This window comes from Trypanosoma grayi (genome assembly GCF_000691245.1).
Source record: "Trypanosoma grayi strain ANR4 Tgr_19_V1, whole genome shotgun sequence".
Classification (NCBI taxonomy): domain Eukaryota; phylum Euglenozoa; class Kinetoplastea; order Trypanosomatida; family Trypanosomatidae; genus Trypanosoma; species Trypanosoma grayi.
The window spans coordinates 1-17,239 of NW_008825638.1; the positions used below are offsets into that span (position 1 = coordinate 1).

The 17,239-nt window shown below is 54.0% G+C and overlaps 10 protein-coding genes across 10 annotated transcripts; all 10 read right to left on the minus strand.

The window, feature by feature from the left end:
- Positions 1-719: 719 nt before the first annotated feature.
- DQ04_00191000 (putative glycogen synthase kinase-3 alpha) lies at positions 720-1,784 on the minus strand (the record flags this gene model as incomplete). The annotated part of the gene is made up of 1 exon (XM_009308388.1): positions 720-1,784. The coding sequence occupies one exon, from the start codon at positions 1,782-1,784 to the stop codon at positions 720-722; it is 1,065 nt and encodes a 354-aa protein (XP_009306663.1).
- Positions 1,785-2,573: 789 nt separating this feature from the next.
- DQ04_00191010 (hypothetical protein) lies at positions 2,574-4,607 on the minus strand (the record flags this gene model as incomplete). Its single annotated transcript, XM_009308389.1, has 1 exon — positions 2,574-4,607. The coding sequence occupies one exon, from the start codon at positions 4,605-4,607 to the stop codon at positions 2,574-2,576; it is 2,034 nt and encodes a 677-aa protein (XP_009306664.1).
- Positions 4,608-5,181: 574 nt separating this feature from the next.
- Positions 5,182-6,006, minus strand: DQ04_00191020 (dephospho-CoA kinase; the record flags this gene model as incomplete). Its single annotated transcript, XM_009308390.1, has 1 exon — positions 5,182-6,006. The coding sequence occupies one exon, from the start codon at positions 6,004-6,006 to the stop codon at positions 5,182-5,184; it is 825 nt and encodes a 274-aa protein (XP_009306665.1).
- Positions 6,007-7,716: 1,710 nt separating this feature from the next.
- On the minus strand, positions 7,717-9,171 carry DQ04_00191030 (mucin-associated surface protein (MASP); the record flags this gene model as incomplete). The annotated part of the gene is made up of 1 exon (XM_009308391.1): positions 7,717-9,171. The coding sequence occupies one exon, from the start codon at positions 9,169-9,171 to the stop codon at positions 7,717-7,719; it is 1,455 nt and encodes a 484-aa protein (XP_009306666.1).
- Positions 9,172-9,380: 209 nt separating this feature from the next.
- DQ04_00191040 (hypothetical protein) lies at positions 9,381-9,716 on the minus strand (the record flags this gene model as incomplete). The annotated part of the gene is made up of 1 exon (XM_009308392.1): positions 9,381-9,716. The coding sequence occupies one exon, from the start codon at positions 9,714-9,716 to the stop codon at positions 9,381-9,383; it is 336 nt and encodes a 111-aa protein (XP_009306667.1).
- Positions 9,717-9,934: 218 nt separating this feature from the next.
- DQ04_00191050 (hypothetical protein) lies at positions 9,935-10,714 on the minus strand (the record flags this gene model as incomplete). Its single annotated transcript, XM_009308393.1, has 1 exon — positions 9,935-10,714. The coding sequence occupies one exon, from the start codon at positions 10,712-10,714 to the stop codon at positions 9,935-9,937; it is 780 nt and encodes a 259-aa protein (XP_009306668.1).
- A 674-nt stretch (positions 10,715-11,388) lies between these two features.
- DQ04_00191060 (putative chaperone protein DNAj) lies at positions 11,389-12,066 on the minus strand (the record flags this gene model as incomplete). The annotated part of the gene is made up of 1 exon (XM_009308394.1): positions 11,389-12,066. The coding sequence occupies one exon, from the start codon at positions 12,064-12,066 to the stop codon at positions 11,389-11,391; it is 678 nt and encodes a 225-aa protein (XP_009306669.1).
- Positions 12,067-12,944: 878 nt separating this feature from the next.
- Positions 12,945-13,961, minus strand: DQ04_00191070 (putative protein-like; the record flags this gene model as incomplete). The annotated part of the gene is made up of 1 exon (XM_009308395.1): positions 12,945-13,961. The coding sequence occupies one exon, from the start codon at positions 13,959-13,961 to the stop codon at positions 12,945-12,947; it is 1,017 nt and encodes a 338-aa protein (XP_009306670.1).
- A 397-nt stretch (positions 13,962-14,358) lies between these two features.
- DQ04_00191080 (ATP synthase mitochondrial F1 complex assembly factor 2) lies at positions 14,359-15,525 on the minus strand (the record flags this gene model as incomplete). Its single annotated transcript, XM_009308396.1, has 1 exon — positions 14,359-15,525. The coding sequence occupies one exon, from the start codon at positions 15,523-15,525 to the stop codon at positions 14,359-14,361; it is 1,167 nt and encodes a 388-aa protein (XP_009306671.1).
- A 397-nt stretch (positions 15,526-15,922) lies between these two features.
- On the minus strand, positions 15,923-16,897 carry DQ04_00191090 (GPI-anchor transamidase subunit 8; the record flags this gene model as incomplete). Its single annotated transcript, XM_009308397.1, has 1 exon — positions 15,923-16,897. One exon carries the CDS (start codon positions 16,895-16,897, stop codon positions 15,923-15,925), a length of 975 nt encoding a protein of 324 aa, XP_009306672.1.
- Between the last annotated feature and the right edge of the window lie 342 nt (positions 16,898-17,239).

Below are 17,239 nucleotides of genomic sequence, written 5' to 3' on the forward strand. Positions count from 1 at the left end.
AAAAAAAAAAAAAACAGAGAAATACACGGGTGGTAGAGTGGAATGGAAAGGCGGAAGGGGAAAGGAATGATTGAAATGAGTGGCTTTCGAATGTGTAGATCTTAGCATAACAGCAGCACACGAGAAACTTAAAAAAAAAAGAAGCCAGTACTCTGTACGGATGTGTGTAAGTGTGTATGTACTTTCATGTGGGAGCACACACTTGTTGGTGATTGGACGCTATGCGTAATCCACCAACGATATGCCAGTGTCCTTTTTTTTTTCCATCTAGTCATCCCCTCGCCCCCATTTTCCCCCTCCTGAACGTTACTCTCTCTTCCACTTCTTCATAGCGCGAAACAAACTGAGCATTGCATTCTTTCTCTTTTCCCTCTCCTTCCTCTGCCCGCATCAGATTCTATTCCCTATTATTTTTTGTTTTCTGACCGTTGTCTCACACGCCCACCTTTTTTTTCTTTTTTTTTTGTGTCCATCTAAAGATGTTTTATTGTTTTTTTCTTCGCTCTCGTCCTCGCCCTCTCTCTCTCTCTCTCTCTCTCTCTCTCTCCCTCTCTCTCTCTCTCTCTTTCTCTGTTTGAAAAGGGTATGCGTGCGAGGGTATGCGCATGTGCATGTTTCTTCATTCACATCTTCTACTCTTTCCATCCTTCATTCCTTCCTCCTTCCCCTTGTCTGTAAACCTCTCTGAAAGCTAACTATCCTTCCCCTTCAGTCGACCCTCACTTTTTCGGCAGCAAGCGGGACCGCTGGGAGTCCGTCATGGCGTTAAGCTCCTCTGGCAGGAAGCAAAATAGGTGTGAAGGCAGAACGTTGCCGTTTGGCAGCCTTGTCTCGGGATCGTGAAGCTCGTCAAAGAGCGGGTGACACAACGCCTCCAGCGGAGCTATGCGCTGCTCAGGGAGGTACTTGAATATCTTCCCGCAGAGATCATACACCTCAGTAGGGAGCGGCCGCTTGAAGACATCCTCCCACGGCATCGGCTTCGGGTTGGGCAAGTTGAACTCGGTGAGGCTGGTGTTCAGTTTCTGCATTTCCTCCCGAGATGGCCGACCGAGGACCTTCACAATCTCGCGCAGCTGTCCAGCCGTGCTCTCACCGCAGAAGATAGGCTCGCCGAGCAGCATCTCCGCAAAGATGCAGCCGACAGACCAGGTATCCACCGCTGTGGTGTAGTGCTGGTTGCCGAAAATAAGCTCCGGCGCACGGTAGTAGCGTGAGCAGATATACGCCACGTTCGGCTCCGTTGGCGACAATTTCTTGGCGCTTCCAAAATCGCACAATTTCAGATCACCAGTGGACTCATCCACAAGCACATTATGCGGTTTGATATCACGGTGGCACACGTTGACGACAGGCAGATGAAGGCATGCAATGCTCCGCAGCAACTGATACATAAACACCTTCACCAATATCATTGGTGTTTGAGAAAGTCGGCGGCAGTAGTTTTTGCACGCGCGATGCAGCGTGTCAGGAACAAACTCCATGACAACGTTAAGGTAGACATCGCTCTGCCGGTGCTCCCCTCCAAGGGTGTAGAAATAGCCCCTCAGCATCACGATGTTTGGGTGACGAATGCGAGCTAAATCCTGCATAATCTGCAGCTCGCGGTTCTTAAATCGTGGATCCTGGATAACCTTCTTTATTGCTACCTTTGTCCCTCTGTCCTTTTCGCGAGCGAGCTGCACAGTGCCGAATGTGCCTTGCCCAGCCACACGCTCCACCGAGTACTTCTCCATCTCCTTGTAGCTGCGCTCATCGGCTGCCTCGGAAAGATTCCGCGACATGGAGTCCTTTTCTGAATCTCTTAGGGTTTTCACTGTTGATGTGACTGTTTGTATTCTCTCTTTTGCGATCCTATTGGTTTCTCCTCCTTATATCGCTCTTCGTCTGTGGGGGAGGGAAGGAGGGAGGGTGCCCGATGGGTGCGTGTATGCCTGTGTGTAGGTATTTGTAAGTAAGTGTGCGTGTTTGCGTATATACCTGACTGAGGGATGCGACTACGTGTGGACCCTTCTATTAAACTACCTTCCTCTTCTTCCCTCGCCTCTCTTCGTTATGCAATGTTTCTCCTAATGGCGGCTTATACGATCAGATGAAGGCCACAACACGAAAAAAAAAAACACAAAGAGATGGGAAGGAGAGAGAGAGAGAGAGATGTATATATGCTGCTCGCACAAACCCCCAAAACAACAACAACAAAAACAAGTCCGCAGCCGCAGCAACAGAAACAACTACTACAATGGCAGTAGTAGCAACCGTAAAAGTAAGAAGTTGGCTTTTCAGTTGCAATAGCTTCTCTGCCACACAGCTTAGCATCACTCCTCCCACCTCTGTTTCAAACACACACGCAGACACGCATAAACACACTGGATGAGTTAAAAGTTGTCCCTCACAACAACGGCAGCGACTTCCCACCATAAATATCACCACACATCCAAGCAGTAATCGGGCCGCCAGCCGAACGGAGCAAACGAACGGAAAAGAAACAAAGCGAACACAAAAAAAAAAAACACCGAGGTTAAACGCGCCAAGACATAAAAGCAAAAAAAATGAACACAACAGTTCACTTTCTCTTACGATTGACGAAGACCTTGGACGCGGAGGTACAAGAGCTCCCCTGAAGAATCCACTGTCTCTGCAAAGTCAAAGCCGAACGGTAGCCATACATCCACACACACCGATGTCAGCTCGTCCACCTCTATCTGCAGACCCTCGAGGTCCTTCACCAGCGCAGCGCAGAGTGCGTCATCGTGCACCTCCTCAAGGACACGGTGGACAACCTCCTTCCCGCGCCGCTCCACGTCCGTCTCATCGGCCGCCTGCTGCTGCAGCGCATGTAGCTTCTGCATAATTTCCTTCGCCTGCACCGCCACCTCTACGTTGGCACGCACAATGTCACGTGGCAAGTCCGTGACGGGCGTGCACCTCGACGCCTTTGGCTTCCCGCTCTTACCCTTCTCTTCCGCGATGATGACACCCGTGTTTGGCGCGTACGGCCGGTAGACATCGACGACGAGTTCCGAAAAGAACTTGAGCCCGTACCGTATCTTTGACTTCGGCGACGCGAGGTAGTCGACGACGCCAACGCGTGAGGCCGACGGCAGGCGACGGTTGCTGCTGAAAGCGCTGTTAAGAATCTCCAAAAAGAGCGTTGGCGCCCGCAGCACCCGCACAACGAGATTAGCACATTTCGGGTCATCCACCGCCGGCATCGTGTACGGCACCGGCGCGGTGAGCCACCGCAGGAAACTCCTTGCGAGACTCAAGACACTTTTCTTTGCGCTGGAAACATCCTTCACATCGTCGAGTCGCGGGCACGCGCAGTCGATCTCCACAGTAGTGTCAAACACCGCCAGCGCGAGCAGGATGGCGCGCACCTTCTGAAAGGTGGTATCCAGCAGCGTGGGCTTTGCTCGCTTGGGGGATTTCTTTCGCGGCTCCTCTACCACTCCCTCGCGCTGGGCCATGCGATACAGCGCGTCGAGAGCATTGAAGGCGGTTGTCGTGTACTTCGAAACGGTCTCTGGCATGCCAACGAGTTTGCCAATGCGTTCGGCGATGGGATGCACAATGTACTTGACGATGTACGCCCGCTGCTCAGCCTCGGCCAGTAACGCAATGAACGGTGTAATGGTAGGGACGTGCGTCGGTGTGGTGATCGCGACATCGACGCTCAGCGGGGTGCACGCCGCTGCGGCCGTACGCACCGCTGTTGGCGGCGCTGCTGTGACACAAACGCGCGCGTCGAGGGAGTGCAACAACATCTCCACTGCGCCGGAGAGCATCAAGTTCTCTGTGGCCTTTTCGTTCCACGGGGCTTTCCTCGCCACCTCCTTCGCGTTCGTGAGTTCGTTCGCGATCCACTTCGTGAAGACCTGTGTCATCTGCACGGCGGTCGCCGCAGGATCGACGATGCGGCCGCCATTGGCAGCTTTGACCTGCATCACAAGAGAGACCCGCAGCACGTGGAGTGTGCGATCTCCACTCCGCTCCCGCAGGAACCGAAGGGAGCCCTTGTAAAAACTCTTCCCAGGAATGTGGCGTAGGTCCGGCAGTGCCGCCAGCCCAACGGCCTTCTCGTCTATCTGCTCCCACGGCTGCAGCCTCGCCCGTTTCGCATCGCACGCCCCACACTTCTTATAGTGCTTCTGCGCCCACGGCTGAGTTGCACGTATCTCGTTGCGCAGCACAACAGCGATGCTGGTGCTGCGCGTTGACGGGCAAGGGACAGACGGAGTGGATGGCCGTCTCGCTGAACTCGGTGTGACGGCCTGCGTGGCGGCAGTGCTGAGCTTTGTGAGCAGGATACCATCTGTGAGCACCGCCTCCTTCACACCGTCTTGTATGTCGTAGAGCAGGTTGTCCACCGCCTCGCAGCCGGTGTCGAACTTCACCTCCTTCAGCGTGCCGTCGGTCTCCGCGGCGAGGTACTCACCCTTTGCGACGCGCAACCGTGTCACCCGCGAGATGAGGTCCTGGAACGCCTGCTTCTGATCATCAAGCAAGCTTTGCAGCGTGTCTCGCTGCCGCTCCATCGACTCCATCACCTGCTGGTGCCGCTCCCTCTCCGCGCATATCGCCCGCTGCAAGTCCTCAACCGACGGCATGGTTGTGCCAAGTTCTTTTCGCCTTGGCTCTCCCCCCGCCCCCCTCTCTCTCACTCTCTATGCGTGTACGCGCGTATCTAACCCTTGGCAGCGCAGCGCAGCACAGCAAAACGAAATGCGGAAGAGGAAAGACGAACAAAAGACGGATCGATAGAGAGACATACAGAGACAATGCAGCAGTGAGAGTGTCAGGGCAAGGGAAGGAACAGGGAGGGGGGGGGGGACACAGAAATGGCGGCGTTTCAAAACGCCAATCATATAGCGCATACAATGGGACACCGCAATACACATTATGCGTGAGCAAAGGTGACGCTGTAAGCTTCTCGAAACGGTCGCTCTCAGTATTAAAACAACCACAAAACAAAAGAAACACACCCAAACGCCTGGAAGAGCATCAACCATGAACTTCGGAAGGGAAACCGGATGAAAACGACGAGGCTGGCAAAAAATGGTGAGAGCAAACGACCTAAAACAATAAGGCTTCATACAGCAGATAATGAAGGCAAGCGCGTGTATGATTGCTGCAGCAGCAACAGAGAGAGAGAGAGAGAGAGAGAAAGGAAGAGGGTGGTCCTTACTCCATGTTCAAAGAAGCGGCCTCTGCATTCGGGTCCTTCTGCAACGCATCCAGTTTTTTCCGCCAGTACGTGTCAAACGCAACGGTAACGCGCCTCAACCCCTCCTCCACAGTATCCTCTGTAGTGTCGAACGTTACGACCTCGCCCTTAAACTTCACGTCCTCAAGGAATTTAATCTTCTCCTCTATGTTCGGCTGCGCCTCGACACGGGCGATGGCCTCACGCTGCTGCACGCGGTGGCGCGCCATGACGCGGCGCACAGCAACACCCTTGTCGCACGTCGTAACCCACACATCGTCGCAGAGTGATAACATGTTGCTCTCAATAAGAAGAGCGGCCTCTAATATTATCAGCAGCAGATTCTTCTTGTCTGACAAGGCCAGGACAGAAACCTTCTCAATTTCCTCCTCAATGGCATTCTGAATGTGCGGCCAGCAGATGTCGCTGAGCCGCCGCAACTCTGCGGAGCGAGGTGTGTGGAAGACAATTGCACCAAGTTTTTTCCGGTCGATGGGCGGTTCCGCGCGCTCGCCCCCATTTTGCCGCCTTTTCTCCGACTGCTCCAACACGTTCTTGCCGAAGGCTGCAATCACCTCGTAGTAGCACGGCTTCCCCGGGGCGTATATGTCGTGCCCTATTTTGTCTGCATTAATGCTGTGTGCGGCGAAGGAGTGCAGCGGATGCCGTGCGCGTGACTGCGCGAGTTTAAGTACGTGGCTGCACCGCACGGACTTGCCGCTCGCGATGCCGCCGGTCACGCCGAGGGTCACCACACGTGGGAGAAGTGTGACACTCAAGCGCGTGTGGGAGCAATGCAACATCTAAATCATTCAGACTGACTCGTCTGCTTTGCTGTAGCTATCGGACGCAAACAGGGAGGGAGAAGCCAGCGCGGCATTCTGTCGGCTGCGTAGAAGCAAAACAAAAAAGGGAAAGCTGTGCGCGTGGGTGGGCACCCCGCCCTACCGCGCCGTGCCGTGCCACCCGGCCCACACACGCACACGTAAGCTTCGGAAGCAGCGTAAGAACAGAAAACTGCATTCTGCATTCCTTTTCCTTGTGTGTGTGTGTGTGTGTGTTTATTTTCTCTCTTCAATTCAATATTTTTTTGGTTTGATTTACTCATCGCACTATCCCTCGAATCGCCTGCCCTCTCGCTTGCTTCTTTACTCTCTTAATCACGTTTCACAGGAGGTATCCTGTTTAGGTGTTGTTTTAAATCCCTCCCCATTCACTCTCTCTCTCACACACCCACACCCACACACACAGACGCAGAGAGACGCACACCGCTCTCGCTCGCACGTCCGGCCAACTCGCTATGCTCCCGTGCACCAGCAGCACAGCGGCGGCGGGCCGCGGGAAGAATGCAGCTCGCCGCCCCAGCGCCCAAATGCCCGTGGGCGAAGGCACACAACACCCACACACACACACGCAGACACAGACACCATCACACGGGCAGGTAGACACATACACCGTCTAACTCAAAGGCGGGCACAACCAACACATTCACCGGAATAAAGAGTGATGACATAATCCTCTCCAAACTCTTTTATATCCGTGTCATCTTCTCCCTCACTCTCCTACTTCTTTAGCGGTGTTATGTTCTTCTGGTTTTCCTCCTCTTTTCTACCTTATTTCAAGTATTTTTCCCCCACCCCTTCCCTTACTCTTTTGCACCTTCTTGTTAAATCCCGCTTCCCTGTCTCGATGTTTGTTTCATTCTTTTTCTTTTTCATCGTCTCTGTTTTCCGTGCCGCTACCACCGCCGCACGACGCACCGCAACCTCAGGGTACGCAGAGAGATGGAGGGAAGGACGTTACATTCGACTGGCTCCGTTAGATAGTAGGAGAAGGGGAGAGTGTTTTAGCACGCCAGTTCCTGCGGATGCGTAGGAATACCCACCGGGCCGCGCCGTCGTTTTGTGTTGGCACCTCTCTTTAAATATTTTTCTTCATGCTTGTGTCTTTTTTCTGTTTCCTTTCGTTTATTTTTTTTTTTGTGCTAAGTTGGTGGGTTATTGATCTCGTCTTTTTTTTTTTCGTCCTTGTTTTACTGCTTGCTCGCTTACTGGTGTGATTCTCCCTTATATAAGTATTTCCTTTTCGCCCCCACGGTGCTGTCGTTCTTCCTTCAACACGCACGCACATGTGTCACTCCTTGCGGCCCAGCCACTGCTGCTACACCCCTGCGTGGCGGCTGCAAGGGGACGCCAGCGTCGCAGCAGCAGCAGCAGTAGTAGTAGTAGTAGTAGTAGTAGTGGGGGAAGGAACGCCTACCTTCCCACGCATTCATTCATTCACTCCTCTCTCTCCCACCCACCCACACATGCACACACCTATATATATATATATATATATTAGGCGTGCGTGGAGTGAAACGAAACAACACAGCAGGGTCAGCAAGCCAATAAATCAAGAAAAAACGACAACAAGCACACATACACGAAAAAAAAAAAACGCATGCATCTGAGCGAATACCCACACAAGGAGAATGCAAAAGAGACCCTCTTCATGGATTTCACAAACGCGGCCTACGCGGAAACCTCCACCGGGGCATTGGTGGGCGCAGCAGTGTACTTCTCACGGACCTCGTCCACTTGAATACGGTGGCCGCCGGGGCTTTTCTTGCCCTTGTTGGCCGCCAGCACCTTCGCCACTGTCGCCTTAACGTCGTCGCCGGCGTCCTTGATGGCGTTGTGATCCAGCTGCACGAAGGCAAAGGTACGCACCACATTCGAGTCCTTCTTGTCGTTTTGCGAAAGAAGTTTGACGAGCTTCACAGGCGCAGTCGGTTCAACAATGTCGCGCACCATCTGTTCCGTGGCATCGGTGGGGAGGCCCTTAACGATGACATCGTAGAAAACCACAGATCGGCTCAGCGTGCGGCCATCAGCGTCCCTGCGCTTGGTGTTCTCGCCATTGTTACTGTTGTTGTTACGATTATTACTGCCGCCCTCCTTATGGTTGTTGCCTGCAGCAGAGCGATCGGCGGTTGGCTTTCCATTTCGCTTCTCACCCTCGCCACTCGCGTGAACTCCTGTGGGCCTCTTTGTGGTTATGCCGTTCCGTGGGGCACTCTTCGTCACATCCTTCTCGGTCGTGTCCTCTTTGTTTGTCTCCTTCTTTTCATTTTCCTTCGCCGGCACCTCGGCGGGCTGCTGCTCTTTGCCCTCCTTCGCCACCACCACGATAGGCGCAGCGTGGGCCTGCGATGCGCCACCGCGCTTCCCCATCAGGATGGCCTCAGCGAAGCTCTTTGGCTTCTTCACCTCCGCGGTCGGGGCGGGCTCAGCTGTTGGAGGTGCCTTTGTCGACTGCTCCGTCTCCTTCTCCGTCTCCGCAGTGGCGGGTGGCACGGCACGCGATGAAGGGGCGGTAGCCGGCTTAGCTGCAGCGACGTCAGCCACAGCAGCAGCTGCAGGGGCAGGGGCAGCCTTCTCAGATGCGGAATTACCAGCATTACCTTTGGCAGGCCTCTCTACAGGAGCAACGGCAGTCATCGCAGCCGGCTGTTCAATTGGCTCCATCGTGTCCTTAGCGGGCTCACTCGCAAACATGGGTGGTGTCTCCAGTGCCCACCGCCTCGGTGCCTCCTCGCGTGGGGCGCTCTCGCGATTGTCCGACACTATCCCGAAGCTTCCCGAGTGCGGCTCGTGCTCCGTGAGTTCCACTTCATGGGTAAAGTCGTGAATAGCACCTGGAGACGCCGTGATCGACCCCTTGATCGTCACCAGGAAGTTCCCATTGCTCTTCGTCACCGTTGAGAGGCTGTCAATCTTCGCTGACGCATTGGGCTGGACGGAATACAGCGCCGCGATAGCCGCCTCAATTTCTGCGGTGCCCTGCGCCTTGCGCCCCATGTGCAGGAAAGACGCTGTCGGGGTGTAGAAGGCCGGCAGTTCCCCCGGGCTCTCGAGCATGTGGGTGTAGTACTGGCGTGTGAAGCTAGCGGCAACGCGTTGCTGCCGTTCAGTGGAGGCGGTCATATTCTCCCTTTTCTGCCAAATGAAAAAAAGAAAAAGAAAATGACAACAACAGCGCAATGGACATGGGGAGAGAAGTATGCAGAGTTGACGGAAACGAGGAAACGCATTCTTGTCTGCAAGCAGCAAAACAGTGCGCTCTGACAACGCTGTTGAGGGCGCAACACATTTGGCACTCTACGCCCTCTTTCACACACACATACACCCAATGACTATTTTTTCGCCGCTGTGTCTGCTGGGCTTCTCCCTGTTGACCACAACAGCGTCTTCCGCTGCTCAGCACTCATCAACAGCTTTGCATCGAGGAACTCTTGAAAGTCCATCACCTTCCACTGCGAGTGCACGCGCTGGCACTTGTCACAGCGGCACGTCATAAGAATCCCAGACATACCGGCGCACTCACGTTGTTCGTGGTGATAGCTACGGCAGTGCGTGTCGGAGTCAAAAAGGATGGGGTTGGGAATGGGCCGGTAACCCTTTGCGTACCGCTGAACGGACTGACAGTGGCCGCAGCGCAGAAAGTACTTCTGGAAATAGCGGCTAGACATCTCACCTATTGCCGCCACTACGAAACGGTCATCACACAAAGGACCCCCAAGACAGCAACAAGTAGAAAGGGACAACAACGACCAATAAGTCAAACAATACAGCAAAAAAAAACACAGCAAGAATAACTATGCAAGACTTGAGTTCGTACTATTGTGTACTGCGAAGAACAAAACAAACAGCGTGTCCTCCCCCACGAAAGGATGGAAACCCAAATTCTTCAGCAAACCAACTTTTTCCTGCGCGGAATACGTGAATGTTGCTGCTGCTGCGTCTCCTTTGTAGAATACTCTAACCCAAGAAACTGACCTGTGCGACTCACCTCCTCTGCAACAGGGGCCATGTTCGGCTTCCATGAGCACGACGGACAGTACGCCGACCACGCGGTTGCGTCCGGGTGTAGGGGGCACTGCCCTTGCTCCACCGCACCGGTGCGGCTTCGAATCGTTGCACGGTACGGTCCCCCGCAGCTTTGGCATATCCATTCTGCGTTGAACTTGCTGGTGTGTGCAAGGGACCCTAGATTTTCCTTCTTGTCGCTCTCCATGAGCTGCTGCAGCAACTCTGGAGCAATCTCCATTAGTGGGGGGCTTGCGTGCTGTTCGTCAAGAACCTCAGAGGGGAATCGGCGCTTGCACATGCCGCAACCGGCATGAAATTTGGTGCGCACAGAGACGTTCTTGCGATATTGTGAGCCGCAGAAGGAACATTTCCAGTAAATACGGCGGTGATCATTCCAACGAATGTCGTTAAGATTGATGCCCAGCTCCTCTTCCGTCCGCGTGACGTCAATGTCAGCAATGACGGCGCTGTATCGATTCGTAAAGTTCACCAAGCGGTTGGAGTCCCGCGTGACCCAGTTGACGCCCTTCATTGGCAGTTTTCTGCCGACGCTGTAGTTGAGGAACATCGCGCCGTAGTGCATGTTGGGCCACACGCTTGACCAGCGGGACTTCTGCTTGAACTCCGCCGCCCGCAGAAGCCGTGATCGGTCCATCATTGCCCTCCTGCCTGCCTGTCTGTTTTTTTTTTTGTTTGCAACAACTAGGTCACCGTCTTTGGGTTTACCACAATACTCTTGCTATTCTTGATAATGGTGGAACTGTTGCCGTTGTGGATTCAACTAGACCCCCACCCCCACGCCAAAGTCCCTCACTGACAGAAGACAACAGCTCGGCGCCTGTTTCCGTCTCCTCGCCACTACTCTCTATCATTGGGGTAAGCCACACACACACACACACAGAGAGAGAGAGAGACAGAAGGGATATAGAATACGAGGACGAAGAAGAGATCACAAACACACGTTGTGAATTGCCTGCCACACAAAAATCAGACCTTCCTTGCAACCCAACACGGTCCGGGTCAATTACGTTTTCGATGATAAAAAAAAGGAAAGGGGGAAGAATAACACACTCTTAACTTTGGATTCCTGCAAATCAAAAAAGGTGGGAGAGAGTGACGGGAGAGTTACGTACACGTCCGGGTCGAGTTGAGTGGGAGTCTCGTGATTGTACGTTTGTGTAGGTGTGCGTCCGTGTGGAGCCCCAACATCACTGCGGATCTCCTTCGGTATATGACCCCACAACTAATGGAGACAGCTGAAACCCTCCTTTCGCTCGCTCTCTCTCTCATACACACACACACTCCCCCCTCCCTCTTATCTCGCTCCTCCCCTCACGCTACAAGCGAGTTATTCATAAGCGGCTTCGGCGGCGGTGGCTTCCGCGGCCGCTCCGGCATGGGCGCCTTCCGCACGCTCTCGTATTTCGGCGGAAAGGCAAGGAAGAGTGTCACGCGCAGCGACACGAAGATGATAGACCACAGAATGATAAAGCGAAACCACGCCTGCACCAGCGCCTCGTTCCCCGCAAGCGGGTTACGGCGCGGGTCCTTCGACGCCGCTTCGTCCGCCTCATCGTCGCCGAACGGATCCTTCTTGACGCGCCCCGTGTGCATCTCCTCGTAGAACTCATCGTAGCTAACCTTGTTCTTGTGCTGCCGTGTGGTGAAGCGGAAGTTGGTGTAGCGGTTACCGGTGTCAGCGCTGTTGCCGCCGTCGCCACCGCCCTCCACATTCTTCTGGATCCACACACCGCTCTTGACCTGCTCGTATGCCGCCTGAATCTCTTGGAACTTCTCGTGCGATCCACCCGGGGCGTCGGGGTGGTGCTTGCGCGCGAGCACGCGGTACGACTTCTTGATCTCCTCCTTCGACGCACCCTGCTTGATGCCGAGGACGGTGTACGGGTTGCTGCTGCCACTCGCAAAACGCGCCTGCTGAAGTACGGTGGTGGCGCCCAACGCGCCTCGTGAGTGGATGCACGAGGCCGATGTGCGGCGGGCCCCGCGCATGAGCAAATGGTATTGACTACGCCACATCACAAGAACGGTGAAGTAGGAGGAACCCCTCGCACAGCACTCAATTCAATATTTCTCTATCTGTCGATTTCTTTACGCTTGTTATTTGGTGATGGGGAGGATTACCGTTACACACCAGTGAAGAGTAGCACAGCCGCAAAGGAAATAAAAAAAGGAACGACCACTAAAAGGGGCGGCGCGGAACACACGACCGGACGCGTCCTAAGAGAGATGCTTCACCTCAGTGTGTGTCTCTTTGTTTGTCTCGCTGCTCCTTCTTCCCTACCTGCCTCCTTCTGTGAAGGAATCTCACAACTATTGCAACAGAACGCAAAAAAAAAAAAAGAATAAGGGAAAGACCAACAAGTCTCACACACCCCACTCTCATCAGCAAAAACAACAGCAGCACACAAATGCAACAAAAGTCCACTCATCTCATATGTAACCCTCTTCTTTTTACCACTACCCTCACAGAGGATCACCTTGACATACGGTACGCCACTGTTGCTGCTGCTGATGTTACTGCTGCCACGGTGGAGACGAACAGAGTCGTGTATGGCACCACCAAACGTCGCGTCGTAAGCAAAGAAAAGGATATTCCCATCCTGCAGAAGACCACACCCCCGGCCAGGCAAAATACACATGAATTGCATTTACATGTGAAACAAGGAAAAAAAAAAAACAACGGCAACAAAGCGGGGCACGCCATCAGCAGCAAAACAACAAAAAACGCTGAGAATAGGAGTGGCGGAGGTATATATATATTTTTTTGTTTGGACGGGGGGAGTCTTCCTCATTGGTTGGTATGGTGTCACAGAGGGCGACTTGCTCTTCGCCCTACCAACAAAACAAAGTATCTTTTTTTTTTTTGGTTACTGGCGGGGTTTGCCGCACTTGGAACAGAATTTGCTCTGGGCAGAGCGGAATACCGCCGCACACGCGTCGCAGTGCTGCGGGATCTGGGGTACAGTCTCTGTGCCGGCCCCCAGGCGTGGTAGCACCGACTGTGGGGGAGCCGTCAGCGCGCCTCCACCGGTCGGATCTTCGAGCACCAACTCCCGCACCGACCACTCGAGTGTGCCGAGGGGGAAGTACGCCTCACGCACCGGCAGCCCCTTCTTGGCGCGCTCCTCCTCCAACTCAAAGACCGTGGAGTGCGCCTCGCCATCACGGTCGCACACCACGCACAGGAAATGACTAGTAAACATGCTACACCCACACTGCTTGCACGACCGCGTCTGCGGGTCGTGCTGTTTGTGACCGTGGCCGCAGCGGCATTTGGCGGACCATTGTGACGGGTCCCAGTTGCGGCGGCGCGTCAGCCAACCTTCACCAATTTCCTCCGGTTCATTCGGCATGTAATTGAAGCCACTGCACCCACATAGTTTGCAGCGGGGGGCGGGAACGCGGCTACGCGATGGTTTCGGCGGGACATGCTCCTCGAGGGAATGATTGCAAAAACACCGGTGCTGGTAGCCAAGCCGTGTGCAAAAGTCCGTGTTAGATCCCGACAGTTTCGGCTGCTCGCATCGCCACACCGCATATACACCGGTCTTTAGCGCCATCATCGCTGCATCATTCTCACGGTTGAGAACTTTCTTCGACTGCGCAGAGGGACCGAAGCGTCGGATACCCTGAAGGACTTGTTCCTCCGACGTTGCGTGTTTCTGGAATTTGTTTTCGATCACTCTCTTCACACGGCTGGAGAGGTCGCGTATCTCCTCATGCACCTCATCGCTCTCTCTCACGACGCCATACTGCGCAGGCGTCCGCTGTGCAACAACCCCATGCGAGAGGGATGACGAGGGAAGCCGTGGCAGCGCCCGACTGTTCTGCTGCTCCTGCGATTTCCCATCACCTGCGCTTCCACCTGCCGTAACTCGTCTCATTCAAGGAATGATGATGAGGGTGTGTTGTTACCCTCCAAGTACGGGTGTGTGGTTGTGTGTGTGTGTGTGTATATATATATATATGTCTGTGTATGTGTATGTGTGGAAAAGGTTACCCAATGTGTGCCCCTCTCGTCTCCGTGCAAAAATTGTGCACGTGAATTGCGAAACCACAACACTCATGAAAGCAAAGGAAGATGAATGCATCGAGAATTGCTGCAACAGAAAATCGCAGACACACACACACACACACACACGACGCAAAGGCAAGGTCAGTATCTCCCTCAGAAGAATCTTAACCTCCACACATACACAACACTCCATAACAGAGTGAGTAAGAAAGAGAGTAACTCAAACCTCCTATGTTTCTCTTGATTCTTGCTGCTTCATTGCCACATCAGAGTGCTTCATCAGCGAGGGCAGTACGGGGAACCTCCAGACACTTGGAGAGAGGTACATCCTTCATGAGCTGCCACGTCACAGCACACGCGCAGAGTTTTGTGACAACATCCGCCTCTCTAATGTCATGGTACCCCTCGATGAGTCCTTCAGTGCGGGTATTGTGTCCCTCCTCCGCGCGGTTGATCGACAAGGCCGTCGCGAGGTCAACGACACCATTAAACATTGCAAGTGGCAGGAGGAGACTACTGGTAAATTGGGCCGCCACGCACATAGCAACGATCTGGTAGGGGTTCATTGACATCGCCAGCAGTGCATCCCGAACCTTTAGCACGGCGCCGGGTGGGATCTGTGCGTGGCCGATGCCAACAATTCGCGGCACATTCACTTCAAACACGCGTGCAAACCAATCCGCAATAGGCCCTATGATGCGGTCCTGCTCCTCCGCGATCGGGGCCGCGCGGAAGTACATGTTGTCATTCTGGTAGAAGGACATCAAGTAATCGACGCGCGGGGCAATCATTTGCGGGGCTACGGTCAGCGCGCCACTGCACATGTCTGTCATGGGCATTAGCAGCTTGTTAAGGTAGCCACTCTGTGCCGCGTACTCGCGCGCGCAGCAGTACGCCATCGCCTCGCTCGGTATCGCGAGAACATTAGTCGACTCAAACGCTTTTACCTTGCGCCCATCCACCAGCACAGTGTACCAGCCCTCGTGCCCGTCAAGCGGGCTCACGTCGACATCTTTCCAGAAGACACGCACAGCAGCGCGCGAGCGGTCCCGCATCGATACGTCCATTTGATAGAGCGAGTCCTCCGTGAGCACACGACTCTCTTCCTCCTCCTGCTTCTCCAGTTGCTTATACAACTCCTCGAGCTCCTGGGGATTCATCTTTGACCACTCTTCAATCTTGCGCTCCAGCTCGGCTGTTGAAAGCTCCGCGTGGGCACCGGGGTCCCGTGGGACGCGGTCAAGCAACGCTGACGCGTCAAGGTGAGGGACGATACGTCGCTTCGGTTTCTTCGGCGCAATGCCGACACTGCTGTCGCCCCTGGTGGAAGTGGGCCAAGAGGTGGTGGAGGAACAGCAGCGCCAGTTGCTGTCAAGCTGACAGGAGAGTCCGAGTGAGAAGGTCAGCTTTCTCGGCACCAAAAACTTTCGCATGGTGGAAGTTCTAAATAGTATTAATAATAATATTAGATTTTCTTCAGTCGATTTCGGTACCCTATTGTGGCTCTAGGTTTGCTTGTGACAATGTGTTTCTGCACGTCAGGGCGTGTGTGCACCTATCCGTTGCACGTCTGTCGACTACAAGGCTGAGTCGATACGAAATAGCTAATAGGGAGAGAGAGAAGAGAGAGTATGTATATTTGCAAATGAGTAGATTAGGAGTCTTGACATCCAGAATAAAATTGGGAAAAATCGTGATAGTGAAGATGCGGGTTTGCCCCAAAGCGTAACACGCACCAGAATGCCCCCACGACGATTTCACCGCCAAAAAAAAAAACGCTCACAAGAGCACTATCTGTCTCTTCAGAATCATACAGAACAACACCATATTTCAGAGTAAGTCATGACGCACATCTACGGGGGTTAACTCGTGCGCCCGGTCGCAGAAAAACTCCTCCAACTTCCAAGTGCGAAGGGCCCCTGGATCGTTCACGGCGTCAAAATGCGCCGGCACTGACAGCGGCGGCGGCAGCTCTGAACGCTCCTTGCCGTAGTTGAAATCGTACCATGACATCTGCAGCGCCGTTCGCTCGTGCGGGGCCACATCACACTTAGCATGCTCAAGCAGCTGCAGCGCCTCGAACGACCAGCGTGAGATTACCGTCAAGCCCATGGACGGATCCACGTGGTGGGAGAAGCTCTCCAGCGTCGCGTCAGACGAGGTGAGGCACACAACATTCGGCGCTTCGATTTCTAAGCACATGGACAGCGCACGGCACGTGTCGACGAGGAATACCACTTTGCGATAGCGCCGCTGCTCCCACATCATCATGAGCGTGTCGGCAACATCCATGGAGCTGAGGAACTCCGAGTCCTGAAACTTAAAGAACCCTTCCGCCGCATGACCAGCGGCGTATATCAAAATGTTGGAGTTCTCGTCCGTGTCAAGGCGACGCGAGGGCGGCGTGTGAACGTCGTAGCGACCCTGCAGCACACCGAGAAAGCGGCGCACGTCCACGTCGTAGCCAGCGTAATCCACCTGGACGTCGCAGCTGTACAGATTAACACGATCCGGGGCGGAGAGGGCGCTGTAAATAGTTGCAGGAAAGGGGTTCCGCGGATCACACGCGTAGCTGTCGCTGAGGAAGAGGAGTATATGGTCGTCATCCATCCCGTGTTTTCGGCACAGGTGGTACATCGTCAGCGCATTCGAGGCGTGGCGCAGGTTGAAGAAGTAGCGCGAGGAGGACAGAATAACAGCCCACGTATTTGTCTTTTCGCTAGTGGAGTTTGTGGCATTGCCGGACGCCGCCAGCAGACTGACAGCGAGGCAGCACCAAAGCAGAATACCTACACACCGCGTCATCCTGTTACACACCTGATTTGCGTCCCCACGTGAATCTGCTGATATATATATATATGTCTGTCTGTGTGTGTGTGCGTGTTTCAGGTGCGTGGATACCCCCTTTGGCGCCGCTCAGTGTACCACGCTTTGCTCTTCCTGGCGCGGATGAGGTTTCAAAAGAAGAAGAATCAGGAGAAGGGAGAGCAATTGAGACAATAAAAAAATAAGGGGAGAGAAATATGTCATTAGTTATCTGAGGCGGCAGACATGACGCAGCAAAAGCGATGCAACGCATCACTGTTCGCACATTTGAACAGGTACACACGACTCTCAAAAATCAAGAAGGTCACCACAGAAGGCCAT